This window comes from Mugil cephalus, chromosome 7 (assembly GCF_022458985.1).
Source record: "Mugil cephalus isolate CIBA_MC_2020 chromosome 7, CIBA_Mcephalus_1.1, whole genome shotgun sequence".
Lineage (NCBI taxonomy): Eukaryota > Metazoa > Chordata > Actinopteri > Mugiliformes > Mugilidae > Mugil > Mugil cephalus.
Genome location: NC_061776.1, coordinates 16,064,395 through 16,080,729, shown reverse-complemented (window position 1 = coordinate 16,080,729; position 16,335 = coordinate 16,064,395). Strand labels below are relative to the sequence as shown.

The 16,335-nt window shown below is 41.5% G+C and overlaps 1 protein-coding gene across 1 annotated transcript; it reads left to right on the top strand.

The window, feature by feature from the left end:
- Positions 1-7,944: 7,944 nt before the first annotated feature.
- Positions 7,945-15,341, top strand: tfa (transferrin-a). The gene is made up of 17 exons (XM_047589528.1): positions 7,945-8,079; positions 8,189-8,337; positions 9,473-9,575; positions 9,682-9,873; positions 10,233-10,362; positions 10,488-10,543; positions 10,838-11,001; positions 11,173-11,326; positions 11,435-11,598; positions 11,692-11,788; positions 11,889-11,909; positions 12,371-12,535; positions 12,863-13,013; positions 13,633-13,700; positions 13,793-13,977; positions 14,699-14,888; positions 14,988-15,341. Exons 1-17 carry the CDS (start codon positions 8,037-8,039, stop codon positions 15,029-15,031), a joined length of 2,076 nt encoding a protein of 691 aa, XP_047445484.1. The 5' UTR covers positions 7,945-8,036; the 3' UTR covers positions 15,032-15,341.
- Positions 15,342-16,335: the final 994 nt, after the last annotated feature.

Below are 16,335 nucleotides of genomic sequence, written 5' to 3'. Positions count from 1 at the left end.
GAGAGATTCTGCTTGGTCTTTTGTTATTTTCTTTACGAAGTGGTTTGTGTGCTTTTAAACGAAAGGTTAAAACACTTCTTCATATGGACAAGTGGTGGCAGGAACCTACCAACAGTTCACCAGTTAATGTGACGAAGAAGAAGAAGACCACTTAACCTTTGTAAAAATGGAGGATTCAAACTATCCAGATAAGCTTTGCACGTGTTGTATGACCAGAAAATTAGTCAAAGGAGAATCAAAAAGGTTCTTGTACTAGTCCTCAATCTTAGTTCATTCCTTCCTCACCTCCAGAGATGATGAATTCAAACGAGATTTGTTACGCTCATAACTATTGTTTTTCTTCCATAGACTGCAGTATTCACTTAGTTGCTGCAGGCTACTCCATTCCCATTCCTCGAGTTGTAAACAATAATCGCTACCAGTGAGCCAACACAGGAAAGACACCAGAGACACCAAATTTAAAACTCCAGTACGTTGAGTTTCAGATTGATTTACCTGACGCAAATGAGCTCGATCGCCAGCGTGCGAATCGTTTGCCAAGGCCTTGAATGTAATTGGGCCTTCATTTATAACACTGCTGTGTTCCCTTTCTGTGTCTTACACTTCTTCGTACGTACAGATGGTGGCAGTAATGGACCTTAAATGCCAGCAATTTGCCAATAAAAGTGAAGAAGAAGATTTTTAACCTATGTGAAAATGCAGGTTTCAAACGATTCAGAAATCAAATTTGCGTGTGTGATATGAGGTTGAAAATTTCCGCTTGTTACACTTTACAGATGTTGTGGGGTGAACCTTTAATCTGACGGGAGCGGCTGTTTTCACACACTGGTTCAACCATAACAGATTTTTGTGTATCTTCAGTTTCTTGCCAAGCTCCCCAGGCCCCCGGAGATCAGAGGTGACGCCATGTTTGTGATTACATGAACTTCACAGGCTTTTTAAGGGGATTTGTTCATGTTCCACATCGTATTTGTGACTGCAATTAATATAAGTAGGAGGTTTTTTTTTTATTAACAGGTTTATGGACAATGTGCAGATACATTAAACATTGTCAAAGACGTGAATAGATGTGTGCATCAGATTTAGCAGAAAGCCAATTTCCATTTGTAGTCCGAGTTTAATCGTTGATGCCTGTACTTCTAATTCATTAATACCTCTTTTAAGGGAAATCTGTGATTTAACAGTTAAGTTAAAGGTGACCGGGCCCCATCTGTGGTTTTGAACAAATCATTCTCACTTTTGCGTTAAAAATAGATTCACTTATTTCCCTCTCACTCCCGCTTAGAAATAGCTGGTCTATTTCTACTGCTTTACCTGTTGCCCCCCCCCCCCCCCCCCCCCCCCCCCGTTCCCTGTCAGAGCTCAGCGCTGCGATCCATACAGACTCGGTTTCAAGCGTTGTGAAGAGAAACGGCTTAAGTCAGCGTTTTAAAATTTAATTGTAACACTTCTCTTTAGATGAGGGCCCCTGGCCGATAACAGTAACTGTGTCTGTTCGGAACAACGGTCAAGAGTTGAAAGAAAAGCAGCTGTACAAACAGATGAGGACACTGACTCTTTGACTCCCCTCGCTGTGTGGATATGACAGTACGTGACGTGCATTCCTTCACCGCCTGCTTTTTGTGTGAAGGACAAAAGGTGGGTGAGGGGGAAATACCGCTGAGGCGTACTTTCCACATAAAAAGACAAATAAAGTGTTTCACACACCGAACGAATCAAAACAGATTTTTTTTTTTTTTTTGATATGCTGTATGAGAATTTCCTCATTTAAAGAGATTCTCTCAAGAGGAGATTAAAAGTTTCCGCCTTGCAGCAACGACCCACATTCATTTCACCCTGAAGCTACGCTTGTTAATCAGTGCTGACGTTTTAACGAGGTGAGCAGGGGACGGGAGCCCTCAGACCTGGGTTGTTTTAGGGGTTTTGCCTGTTGCATCAAAAGTCTGTTGACCCCGGTAATCCGTGGACCTTCCAGCTTGTTCTCAGAATGAAATCAATGGAAGTTAATGAGTGATCGGGGAGCCATCTGGTTTTTACACATGAAGTTCAGTTTACGCGTGACACCCGCGGTTAGGAAACGGCAGTATAACGTCTTCCGTGGCTCTCGAGGATCTTTCCAGTTAGAAAATCGGTGTCAGTGGGTTTATTTACTTTACTTTGGGTTGAGGGCGACGTGTAGAGAAATGGTCAGTTCACTGGAAGAGAGGCTCTCATGAAAGGAGATGTTGGAGTTTGACCCTTAATACAGTTGTTGTCTCAACCTCGGCCGCATTGATTTTAACCATCATTTTATTTACATGTCTCACAGGAGTCCCCGTTGTGTGGCTGTTCAGTGTAAAATCTTTGGCGTATCCTTTAATATAAACAGACGACAGGGGCCTGTATGTCTGTGGCTGAAAGAGTATCTGCAAGCCACCCCCTTTAACCTACATACTGACCGTAACATTAGGAACAACTTGGAGCAGCAGTGTCTTTAATTCTGATCAAGAAGTCAGACGTGTTTTGGAAACTTGTCTTTTTGTTTTTTGTTTTTTTGTTTTTGATGAAGAGTGACATCTTCATGTGTGGGTATCAAGATGAATCATCGCCGCCTGAGCGTTATGTCACGTTTAACTCGGTTTCAACCTCTCAGTCAAATGCAGAGCGCACCGCAGTTTGCCTCCGCAGCTCCTTCCTTTCTAATAGTAGCACATTTTCAGGTGTTACATAAAATATTTTACCCACACCTTGAGGGTGGTTGCTCTCATGTGACGCGACGGAGCCTCGACGGCAGCAAAGCTCACTGTTCTCCGTGGAACGAGAAGACCATGACTGTGCATATGTTTGACCTTTAATGCTTTGTTAACCTCCTGCTCTGCATGCTGCAGGACAATAATCGTGGATGATAAGCCAATCTGATCTGATTTAGCACAGTCAGGATAGCTTGGTGGACTATAATCACTGTCAGACGTGCGGGTCAGTCACAGGAATCCTTTATTCTAGTTAGTTAAAGAAGTGAAGTAGAGAAATTCCGTTGATAGAAACTAACAGCACAGGACGCAGGGGGATCTGTGATCTCTAGTGGGTCCATGGAAGTACAGCGGGGGGGTCATTTTTTTATATATATTTTTTCACATTTAAATACACATTAACCTGAAAAAAAGTTTATTTTCGATCAGAAATCCACACATTCAGCAACACTTTTATTACACATTCATTCATTCATTATTCACTCTTTTCCTCGTTCAAATACTTATTTTTGCACATTTGCACATGCACTAAATATTGCTGCTGGGAAGCCATTATTTCAGCTGATTAATTGAGAGTTGAGTGCTAGAGTTGTATGTATAACGAATGACTGATTTAATGATTGTTGTATTGTGCTGGGAGCTGTGAACTGAATTGAATCCCCATGGGATAAATAAAGTTTTCTGAACTGAACTGAGCTGAGCTGAGCCCTCTCAAGTCCACTCACAGAACAAGACAAGCCTGGACTGGTACCTCCGAGCCCTCCTGCACACAAAGAGGAGGACCCACCCCTCTCTGCTGACTGTGCCGATCACGTTACATACTCAAGGACTGAACAGCACAATATTTACAGAGTCCGAGACATCGTCTTGGGTGGGGTCAGACTGGGAGATGACCTCTTGGTTGGAGTCGGGCCGGGAGGTGGCTGCATGGTGCCGCCAGCCCGACGCCAGTTGTGTACCTCGGCGTCATCAGGGGTTTCGGCCTTGTAACCACAAGACGCACAAATGGAGGCAGACCCTCCCCAGGCTGATCAGGCCTCTGTGGGCTGATTTGACCTATGTGGTGTCAGAGCATGCTGGAAATTGTGCAGCAGAAGTGAGCTGCTGTCCACCTAACAGCTCTGCCGTCCACACGGCCCCTCGGTAGCCCAAACCACCGCCTTCCACTTCAGCCACAACCAGTGACTGCCTCTTTTGGTGGCACTGGCGAGCTCCTAGATGGTCGTACGTTGGGCCTTTCGATCTGATCTGATTTAGCAGCCTCGCACTGGGACCGGCTTCAACCCTATCCTTAACCTGCAGCCCACCTCCACTGGACGCACCTTAACATTCCAGCCCTGATCCTCTGCTTCTGCTGCTGAGTTGACATACCGCTGCTTTTTCCTTTCGTATGCCTCACCGATGGCTTCTTCCCAAGGGACTGTCAGTTCTGCGGTGAAGAAACAATATTATTAGAAAAGAAGATACGTCTGCAGAAAAAATTTACTTCACCCGCAGATCCTTTTGCAATCACTTTTGCAAGACATGCCTGGCCAAAACACTGCGACTGTCATCCACGAAAGCCAACCAATGAGGCTGGTATACTATTATGCCGAGTGCATGGATATTGTTATGAGCAAAAATGGATCGTTTTGTAACTGGATCAAAAAAAAAAAAAAAAACTCCCCAAAACCATGGAACAGACTCGCTACTCACTGTACCTTGGTCATATTTAAAATAAAAACATGATTATATGAACCTCTGTATTACTTGAATAGGTTACTACTAAAGGTACGTTTGCACATGGCACCAGGCCCAGTTTATAGATAGGAGTCACTGCTCCCTCTCTTTATCAGTTTGGGGGTCCTTGGCCTGAAAAATGTGTCAGGCCTGGTATAAATAATGCTGGCCGTCAACCTGTTCAAAGTACATTAATGTTATTGATGTTAGTATTATTAATGTTGCTGATGTTATTAGCTCACCGACTATCAAAAAAGCGTCACTCTAATCACGCTGGGTGAAAACACAGCGGTCTGTGAGGAAGAAACTGGATACATAAGATGTACAATGAGGACCAAACTCACCAAGCTCTTCATTTGGACTAGGTTCAATGATACAGTCGTTACTATGGTGGAAGCAGGCAGACTAGTGGCTACCAAAGCAAGCAGGCAGTTATCAAACTGTTTCAAGGATGTGATCGGTGCTGATGGCTTTAACTGGAAACGGGGGAGGAGGGGGAGGAACAACAGGCTGCGTAATAGCTAGAATAAACACATTTAAGCCATAAACTAGATGAAGATATGGCAGACAAATATAAAAAAGAGGGCGTCAGCCACTTACAGCCTTAACATTTGTGCCCAAAAGGTTTCAACCCCATTGTCTGGTCATTGATGGGTCATTAGAGTACTACTAATAGGACAAAAACTAAAAATAAGGATCAAAACAAATACCCCTTATTACAGGTGGTTATCTGGGTCACTCTCAGACTTTAGTCATTTCGTGGCAGCTGCGCCCCCCCACGCACAGATAATAAGTTTGTTTTGGACTGTTTGTGGTTCCTAGAGTTTCGGAAAGCCGAATGGGAGGTAGAGCCTTCAGCTTTCAGGCTCCTCTCCTGTGTAAAGAGCTCCCTGTTTGGGTTCAGGAGGCAGACACCGTCCGTCTCTACTTTTAAGTTCAGGCTTAAGACTTTCCTTTTTGAGCTGGACTTAACCATCCCTTAGTCATGCTGCTATAGGCCTAGGCTGCAGGGGGAGGATCCACTGAGGACATGTCCTCTTCTCTCTTATGATTTCTTTTCTATTACTAACGGATGTGTTTCCCTCTTATGTCTGGCTGGCCTTAGGCAGATGGGTCCCTCCATGTGAGCTGGGTACTGCTCAAGGTTTCTTCCTGTTAGAACGGAGATTTTCCTTGTCATCACCTTCAGGCTGCTCTGGAGGCTTCAGGCCTTTTTTTTGTAAAGACAATTGCTGTTGTTATTGGTGGTATACAAATAAAACCGAATTGAATTGAATTAGATAAACAGGTGACCTGGATAAGACATCTGCACAGACATAGACGAATACAAGCATGCGTTTCAAGTTTTCTAAACTTAACTTTAATTTTAAGACAGGACATCAAACTTTGCTGGCATGTTATTTGTGCCACTACAAATTATTGTAGACTCAGTGCACTGGGGGAAAAGTGGGGCCAGATGAGGTCAGGGTGACAGGGTGTATAATATGGACAAGTCATCGACTTTCAGTTCTTCAGATAAAGTGTTGCGTGATATTCGGAATCTGCTTGATTTTGCTGATAAAGGATTTTTCTGCTTTAATATTAAGACTCTGGTCCTTCAACAGCTATGACGCCTTTTAATAGTCATTCTTTCCCACCATGAGCTTCCAGCATTCTCATTTGTTTTCATGTGGATTCAAGGATTTCTTGTAATTAATTGGACCTCCTGCAACAAAAAGCTGTCATAAAAATTATGCAAACAAACAGTAAAAGGTTTTTAATGAGTACAGTAAAGTCATAACATGAATAATAATGTAGTAAAAAAAAAAAAAAAAAAAAAATATATATATTGCAAATCTGACTTTAGATTCTGTTTTATAACGACTATACTGACAATCTCCTATATTAATGTTTTCATTGTTAAATTACAAACCTCAGAATAAGCTGCTGGCATTGTAGTGCACACATTTATGATCTGAAAGTTGTTTCAGTTCATCCATTTGGGGATATCAGTGATTATTACCAGGCAGCATCTCCCCTCTGCACCCCTGCATCACCAATACTCCAACAGAGTGAGATTTTCCACAGGCAGAGTTACACAATAGGAACTACTGAACTGAAGAAGCTACTCGGATGAGCGGCGAAACGTCTCCAAGAAATTCTACAAGTCCAGTTGCCTTTATTCAACGCCTTTCGCATTGCACAATAGGAAATGACAAAAAAAAAACATCAGACATACAAATGAATAAAAAAACATTTTAGAATAATTTCTTGTTAAATCAGCTTCGACTTACTCAGCTGTTGGCCTTGGAGACAGGATGGTTCGGGCCTCTGAGTGCCATGCAGGCTATGTAAAAAAAAATGGAAGTTAATTTTGCTGTAATATATACTTTTTGTTCCTAATTCCAGAAATAGTAAATTACTTTCTTGATGCCACATTCCTCTTTCTTCTCGTATGGATGGGTGACGACATGTTGGCGCCCCATTATATGTTAAATCCACTCGTCTGGAATCACGTCTTGAATCTTCCCAAGTTGCACCACCAAAGGTTAACATGAAATATACAGTCAAAGGTATTTAGGTGATACTTCGATATCTGGCAAAAGAAAGAAGGAGGTGTCATTGGTTCAATTTGCAAATCAACATGAACCTTAGCTCTTGAGTTGGGTAATATTGACTCTGTAAACACGACTCTTACGAGTCACACAAACTGCAGCGCTTACAATTTGGGGATGAATGTGATTTTTCTCCAGTTCAGCACGTCACAGTTTATCTTTATGTTTGAAGTGGCTAAATTATTACTCACAAAAACAGTATTTAACTTTTTGATGTTTAGGCCATTGTGCTCGCAGTAAAGTAGATTTCACGCAGCAGTTCCAAAACATGTCAACGTCTTCGTCATCGCAAGTGGTGACAACTGTAACATCTTTATTTATTTATTTTTATTTCATTTTACTGCTTCAAACACCATTGCCTCTCATGCAAAAGTGAACCGTTTAGATTTTGACACATCTTAACTTGTTTAGCACGTTAACTTATGAAGGTGCTGCTAAAAGATCTGTGTGACCAATGCATTTAGAGAGATTATGATGTTTAAAACCTTAATAAATCTTATAAATCTGATTGAGTAGCTATATAGGACCAAACATTACTTTAATCAAATAATGGATCCACAAATGGCAAAAAAGTTTGAAAAGAAACAGAATAAATCCCCAAAACACAACATCAGATAATCAGTCCTCACTGTGTATATGTGCCCATGCATGTTTTGGTTTTCTGCATCTCCTCTGGATGATTTTAAAGAGTGCAAACAATAGCTGCACGGTTTCAGATCAGTGCCTGTGAGTTTCCATTATGTGGAAATTTCGGTTTTTCTCCCTCTATCTGTGTGTGTGTGTGTGTGTGTGTGTGTGTGTGTGTGTGTGTGTGTGTGTGTGTATTCCTCCCGTGTCCAAGCAAGCGCACAAAAGTACACACACCCACGCATTAGGAAACCTGAGTAAACTGTGCCATTTAATCTTTAGTCCCAGTCAAGTCTGGTTTGCTATAAAAGCCCGAGCTGCGTCCCTGACTGTCTGCTCTGCTGATCTGGAGACCCCGCCGTCCACAATGAAGCCTCTCCTCCTCCTCGCAGCTCTGCTCGGCTGTCTAGGTAAAGACTTTTAATCTTGCACGTCTCATTTAAACCGCAGCCCGGCCAATCAGTCAATCAATCAATCAATCAATCACTGAGCTCAACCGATATCCACCTGTGTTTGCAGCCACCGTCCTCGCGGCCCCCGTTGAGAAGGTGAAATGGTGCGTCAAGTCGGACGCAGAGCTTCGGAAATGTTTGGATCTGGTGCAAGCGGCTGATTCCTTCGCCTGCGTGAAAAAAGAAAGCACGATCGACTGCATTATTGCAATTAAGGTGAGGAAATTGGCATCATCCAGAATGCGCATTTGAAGATGCGCAATGTAAGCAAGTCACCCGATTACTGATCCAAACTCATTCAAACTTTAACCTCATTTTATTTTTATTTATTTATTTATTTTGCCACGAATCGCCAATAAAATAAACCTTTTACCGATTAATAGATCACAGGTGAAAAGGGGATTCAAGTAGTTAGCTTGAGTAAAAGTATCAATAGTACAATGCAATCCACTATTAGAAGCAAAACGTGGAAGAATGTCTGCTATGGTCCCTTAAAAGATTTAATTGACACATTTTTAAAGTGAAACTACGATGAAATTCTGAAGTAGACTACCTGTAAAATATTTGAGTAAATTGATTTAATGTGCTGATCAACAAATATTTCAATTACGATATTACAGAAATGCAATCTAAATGTTGTAATGATAAATAAATGAGTGGTAAAAGAAGGATTTTAATTCTTAAGGAAATGTAGCAGAAGACTTGATAGCTTACAAGACAAATATCACACACTTTGTTTATTACGTCTCATTATACTCATCAGAGCTTGCACTTAAAAACATAAATCAACAGCATCAACAATAATTAGTAATCCATCCCCAGCAGGATGCAGCTTGATACAAACGCACACACACAAATTGTTTAGGAACAGCTATTAAAAAAAAAAAAAAAAAAAAAAAAAAAAGGTATTGACCTGGCCTCCAAATTCTCTAGATCCCAGATTGATCAGGTATCAGTGGGATGCACTAGAACAAGCCAAAGGCCCCCACTAACCACATCCTGTCGCCAGACACTACAGGACACCCCCCAAGGACACATGTCATTGTTCTCTGATGGGTCACAAGAGGCAAAAGACCTATACAATATTAGGGAGGGGGTCATAATGTTATGCTTAATCGGTGTATGTACATTTACTCTTGTTAGTTTGAGGCATTGCAGATTTTATTTAAACTGCTATAAATACCGTTGGGCAATGAGCAGAGGAATCTTTGAAACTGTGTCATATAGTTTGATTGTTGGTCTCCAGGCTGCAGCTTAAATGTTTTTGAATGTACATATGGTATATAACCGAGGCCACATGCTTCCTGTTGGTTGGCTGTTTGGTTGGTTGATGATGTGCATTTTCTATCAGGCTGGTGAGGCAGATGCCATCACATTGGACGGAGGGGATGTTTACACAGCTGGACTGAACAACTATGACCTGAAGCCCATCATCGCTGAGGACTACGGCCCCTGTATGTTTTACTGTCTTTACTAATGAAATGAGCACAAACAGGAGGTTTTTTTTTTAACCTGAACCTGTGCATTTTATAATGGTTTGTTCTTTTGGCACACCTCCAGCTTCGGACACCTGCTACTACGCGGTTGCTGTGGTGAAGAAGGACACTGGATTTGGTATCAGGGACCTCAGGGGGAAGAAATCGTGCCACACCGGTTTGGGAAAATCTGCAGGCTGGAACATTCCCATAGGAACTCTGGTGTCCATGCAGTTAATTCAATGGGATGGCATTGAAGACAAACCTGTGGAGGAGGGTGAGCGACATATTTATACACATTCCTCAGATATAATGGCTTATAGGTGTAATGGTCAGGGCCCTTTTATTTCCTCATAGGAGCAGTAAAATGGACAGTTCGGTGATTTCAGTATTTTCACTGCTATTACATTTTAGATTCAATATTACCCCAGACTGCACATTAAAAAAACGTTAATAAAGCACAGCGAAGGCAAAGACGGCTTGTTTTTGTGAAGACCGAGCATGACCTAGATGACTGCGAGTCTTCACAAACCTGATTTGTGTGTGTGGGTAGGGGCTGCACTGCAGGGATCAGTGCTTCTAAAATCCTGACTCTTTCCTTGTTTTTTGGGGTTTTCTTTCTTTTTGGTTTTCCAGCGGTGAGCGGCTTCTTCCAGGCCAGTTGTGCCCCAGGGGCCTCACAGTGGCCCAAGCTGTGTGAACTCTGCAAGGCAGACTGCTCCAGATCTCACAAGGAGCCTTACTATGACTACGACGGAGCTTTCCGGTCAGTATCAGTCCTTCATTGATGGTTTACATTCATCTTATGGCCAATCTGTACCATTGTGAAGGTATTTGTGAGTTGATTTTTATGTGGAAATGCCCATAGCTGATCTCGGGTCTACTCAACAGGTGTCTGGCGGAGGATGCTGGAGAAGTGGCTTTCGTGAAGCATCTCACCGTCCCTGGTCAGTATCACCGCATTACCTGTTCCAATATGTATGTGGTTTCTTTTCAGTCCATACTTTATCATATGAGAAGAGTTAAAGGGAGGCAAACTAGCTCCTGTTTTCATTATTCAAATGAATTGTACAAGTCACTTTGTGGTCTTAATAAAAATAAACTAAATATGGATGGCCTTTATTTTTTAAAGTCTCTGTTTCCCAATATTGTCCCTTTTCGTAAACAAATTGCGGTGGCGAGAATGAGAAATATATTTTCAAACTCAGACAGAAATATAAACTGTTATGTCACTCTTTCAGAGGCTGAGAAATCCAAGTACGAGCTGCTGTGCAAGGACAACACCAGAGCACCTATCGACAGCTACAAAACCTGCCACCTGGGCAGAGTGCCAGCTCATGCTGTCGTCACCCGCAAGGACCCACAGCTGGAAGAATTAATCTGGAAAAGCCTCTCTGCAGTACAGGTCAAATAAGAACTCATTTTTACAGCATATGACGCAAGTTAGCAGAGTTTCCTGATATGAGAGAGCGTATAAGACGCAACTGAAAAATTTCAAAATGTGACTTCTGTTCCAGTCGCCTCATGCTGTGCCCACTGCTTTCATAATCAATTAGCTTGCGTGGTGTCTTTTCAGGGCTTTGACCTCTTCTCTTCAGCTGCGTACACACCTTCCAAAAACCTGATGTTCAAGGACTCAACAGTGAGGCTGGTGAAGGTGCCCACGGACACGGACTCCTTCCTGTATCTGGGCGCTGAATACATGAGCATCATCCGTTCCCTCAAGAAAGGTACTTAAAAACACAAGGACAACGTGCAGATGAACATAAACACGTCTATTTAGCGAGTTTAGCGAGCACGTGTTTTGCTCATGTTGGTGTTTTTACTTGGCACTTCAGAACCCACTGCAGCCACTTCCAGCTCTGCCATTAAATGGTGTGCTGTGGGCCACGCTGAGACTGTCAAGTGTGACGAGTGGAGCATCAACAGCGTCGCCGATGATTCCACCTCCATTGAATGCCAGAGCGCTCCTTCAGTTGAAGACTGCCTTAAAAAAATTATGGTAAAAGACTATAGAAATCTGTTGAAATATATATATTTTCTGGCGTTTTGTATAGTTTGTCTCTGAACACCTGCTCTTTGATTTGCCCTGTAGCGCAAAGAGGCTGATGCCATGGCAGTGGATGGAGGGCAGGTGTACACAGCTGGGAAGTGTGGTCTGGTTCCTGCCATGGTGGAGCAGTATGATCAAAGTAGGATGCTTAGATCGTACATACAGCCAACGCACAGAAGCCTGTTTAATTTCACCTTTTGTTCATGAGTAACATTTGCATCTTTTCTCTCTTTCCACAGCGCAGTGCAGCCCCACTGGAGGTATAGACAAAATATCATTGTTTTCACTCATCTAGAACAATTACACAGATTATTACTCAAATTAATGTAGTCCAACAAAACATTTAACTTGTCTCACTCAGACAAAAGCCAGTCATACTTTTCTTAATTTCCAATTCTTGGGCAAGTTTCCTGGAGAGCGACCTGTCTTTAGATTCAGATTATTACAAAAATGGGAAGTACATATCGTCGGCTGTACACTAGCTAAAAGAGGTTATGCTTGCAGTGACTGGAAGTTGGAAATGTACCAGCAACTGTTGAATACTGTTTTTCTTTATGATGAATGGCTAAATACTTTTTCAGGAAGCATAATGCAGGTCTTTAGTAGATAAAGTGTCACTAAAATAAAGAGTTTTTTTTTTTTTTTTTTCTACCTCCGAGCTATAAGTTAAACTAAATGAAGTCTTCTGATCCTTCATCCTTCCTGTGTTTACACTGTGCAGCGGTTCCCTCCTCTTACTTTGCTGTTGCTGTGGTAAAGAAGGGTTCAGGGGTGACCTGGGCAACCCTGAAGGGCAAGAGGTCTTGTCACACGGGCATGGGCAGAACTGCTGGCTGGAACATCCCCATGGGTCACGTCTACAAAATAACTCAAGACTGTGACTTCAGTAAGTGACTGTGTGCTTCTTCTTCTTCTGCAGTTTTAAAGTAAAGAATTTAATGTAGCCCAGAGGAACCGTTCCCGGTTCATTCTTTTATGTGCGGTTACTGTATGTTTAGGCCACTCACAGCACTTGGTTAAATTCAGGAAAATCTATGGTGGTTATAGTAATGATATGCTGCACATGTACTGTACAGTACTTCACCAATAAATATTTAACCAGAACCATAATGCTTGATATTGAACCTTCACCAAAGTGGCCTTGTTGCACGAGTAACATCATTTACAAGAGAATAAGATACTCTTTGTTGACTGTGTCTCTTGCTCTCTTCAGCTAAGTTCTTCAGTAGTGGCTGTGCCCCCGGAGCCGACCGCGACTCACCATTTTGCTCTCAGTGTATTGGCAGTGAAAGAGCAGTAGGAGATGAGTCCAAATGCAAAGCCAGTGCAGATGAGCGGTACTACGGATACGCAGGAGCCTTCAGGTACAGGGAAAAAATAGAATTTTTAAAGCAAAACACACTGATTGGACTCAGCAACTCTACAGCAGACTCATTTATATGCTGTCTGATTTGTTTAATGTGTATGCAGATAAAAATGTGTTTTCCAGTAAACTATTACCCTCCCTTACAAACACATGACTATTTTTTTCCACTTCTGTTCATGTAGTATGGGACATGGTGTATTAATTAGCAAAATTTAAAGACGCTAAACTGTCTAGTGGTTTCTCTTAGTGCCATTCTTTAGTCTGAGCTAACAATCAACACGAGACACACATGGAAGAGTATCAACATTTAAATTTAGAGGGAGTCCACTATCATCACAGTGCCTACATCTACCAGGATTCACTGCACTCGGGCAACTTGGTAGATGTAGGCACTGTAATATAATAGTATTGGAAAAAGTTAATTTCAAAGAAAAAAAGGTAATTTAATATACCTTTACTTTACTGTGTTACTTAATACTGTATCTGGGAACAAAATGAACCTTAATAAATTTTTTTCCCCACCAAAACTGAAACTAATTGTTCTGCCAGAGAACCATGCTTAGGTTAGAAACCTCATCTTCATGTTGTGTAACATGATATTTGGAATTTCATCATAGATGCCTGGTTGAAGGTGCTGGTGATGTTGCCTTCATTAAACACTCAATCGTTGGGGAAAACAGTGACGGTAAGAGGCCGACAATGTCGTTACTCTGTCTCTGTGGTGTCTTCTGTCTTATGACCCTCTTCTAAAGTCCTCGCCCCCTCTTCTCACCACAGGTAATGGTACAGGCTGGGCTCAGTCTGTGAGGTCGGATGAATATGAGCTGATCTGCCCTGGGAGCCCCACTCCAGTTCCAGTCACAGAATTCGGGCGTTGCCACTTGGCCCAAGTGCCTGCACACGCTGTGGTGACTCGTCCAGAGACCCGCAGCGCCGTGGTCACCATCCTCCAGGCCCAGCAGGTCAGATAATCCTTAACTGTCAGGGTTGTGGTTACCTCGACGAGGACTTGAAATTTAAATTTAGAGGAAAGTTTTTACTCCACTTTATCAGATTTTTTTATTTTTTTATTTTTTTTGCACGGCCTCACATTTTATCAATTTAGAATTGAATAGAAAGAAAATGTGATATTTCTCTTCTATTTTTATTTAAACATCCGTGCGATTCGAATATTATTTGCTAAAGAAAATCATCCTATCCTGATATTTTTAGAAGCTTGATCTAATAAATGTTGCCATTTTTGCTTTCTTTATCAATTTAATTACTTACTTTAATCAATTCTATTCATTCATCATTTTTAATGTCCAAAAAATATTTATGGAAACTGCAGGGTCGCTGATCAGTCTTTCTCATTTATGGGTTGCGTGTCCTGTTTGTCTCTTACACAACTTGTTAATAATTTTAGTCAGCAGGAAACTGATTAGCAAGAATCAGTTTGTCCTTTTCCTTGCGATTTATGCCTTTGAAGGGAAAGTAATGTTGAATGTTTGCATAGCACTACTTCACTTTAAATGCAACAAATTGGTTTAGCCATTTTGGAAAGTGATCATTTGATGGTAAAAATACAGGATTAACGCAAGCATTGCATTTTTGTTCATCTTATTTTTATATCTGATAAACACAATTTGCCATAAATCTACGGCTAATAAACAAATCTGTTTTAAATTTGTTCTTTTGTTACAGGCTAAGTTTGGACCTAGCAGCGACTCGACATTCAAGCTGTTCCAGTCAACCACTGGAAAGAACCTCCTCTTCAAGGACTCCACTAAGTGTCTGCGGGAGATCGAAGGCGGAAAAACCTATCAACAGTTTTTGGGAGAGGAGTACATGTCTGCTATGAGCGCACTGAGGCAATGCAGCCAAACTACTCCAGGTTTGAACTACCGTGACTTCAAAAAAAGAACAGGGCAACCGTTCACCAAATGTTCTTCTTGCAGCATCACACATTTTTGTCTTTTTCTCTCCCTAACAGAGCTGGAGAAGTCTTGCACTTTCCATACCTGCCAGCAAAGTTAACATCGACACGGACCACACGGCGCCTGAGTCGACTCTCAGTGATTCAGCCTCCTCACCCTTACTTCCTACACTCGACCCAGAAACTGCATTGTGTTTTTTCTTACTGATCTTGTTGCAGACCGGTTGTTTTTAGAAGGACAGTCAGCACAGAGAAACCCCTACTTACAGATCATTACATGACCAATCACATCACATGTAGTTTTTCTCATGCTGTTAAAACTATACCATACACTGCCTTTGTTAGTGGATCATCTGTTTTGTTAACACATGCCTGACTTTTCTCAAATAAAGTCTGTTTAATGCTCTTTCATTATGGGACTGTCCTTTGACTTTTTGCTTTTATTTCTTATCTTTGATATCTGTTAATCAAAAGAGTAGAAAGACTCATTACTATTAATATTATTGTCACATCCAAAGCCTTGTAATGTAACTTTAACGTAAGTTTTGCTGTAATACAACTGGAAAGTTTAAGGGTTTTATGAATAAGGAAAACAAACACGGATTAGTTTGATGAATAAGTCACTGTAAGAGTTAAGTCGCAACAATTCAGTTCATTTCTAATAACTAATCACTTAATAGCCACCGTGATATCACGAGGTGAAAAGTGTCAAACTGCATTTTTCCATCTACATGAACAGTCATCTCTGCAGTCCGCAGTCTCTACCATAAGCTGCAATTTCTCACAATCATCAGCATAAATGAATAATTACACACACATTAGGCGAAAGCTGTTTGCAAGCTAAGAATAACATAGGACTTTTTGTGGACTATTTGAAAAGCCTCCAAAAGTGCTAAAAACTTAGCTTATGAAAATTACTGGATTTAGCGTTTGCTTCAAATAACTGAGAAAGCTGTTGATAGAACCGTGTTTTCATTTTGGAGGCTGTGGTTTGTGTATTGTTGAACTGCGAGAGTTTAATTTAATACAGTGCAACAGCACCACAAACTACACCCTCCTCTAGTCATGAAGGGGGATTTACTGCATGACTGACACCTAATGAACTGGTAACTGAATATAGATGTGATCTAACAGGATAATGAATAAAATGGCCAATGACAGGAGATATGAATTACATCGAACATCTTGTGACAATACAATGTTCTGCTGGGAAACTGTGGGACCTGGCATTCATGTAGATGTTACTTAAACATGTACCACCCACCTAGAGCAGACCAAGTGTAACCAGGTGATCAGGAGTAATTTAGATAACCATAAACTCACAGTCTTGGTACTGCTGGATCAAACCGCTGTCTTCGATAAACAGACTGAAGCATCTGATCGACCTCTCTGGTGCTTTTCTTAA

What these genes read in the sequence shown, in the direction of transcription:
- tfa (XM_047589528.1), top strand. Translation starts at nt 8,037, where the DNA reads ATGAAGCCTCTCCTCCTCCTCGCAGCTCTGCTCGGCTGTCTAG. An exon ending in AGCTCTGCTCGGCTGTCTAG is followed by an intron (nt 8,080 to 8,188) that starts GTAAAGACTTTT and finishes CTGTGTTTGCAG; the next exon opens with CCACCGTCCTCGCGGCCCCC. An exon ending in AAAGCCTCTCTGCAGTACAG is followed by an intron (nt 11,002 to 11,172) that starts GTCAAATAAGAA and finishes GTGTCTTTTCAG; the next exon opens with GGCTTTGACCTCTTCTCTTC.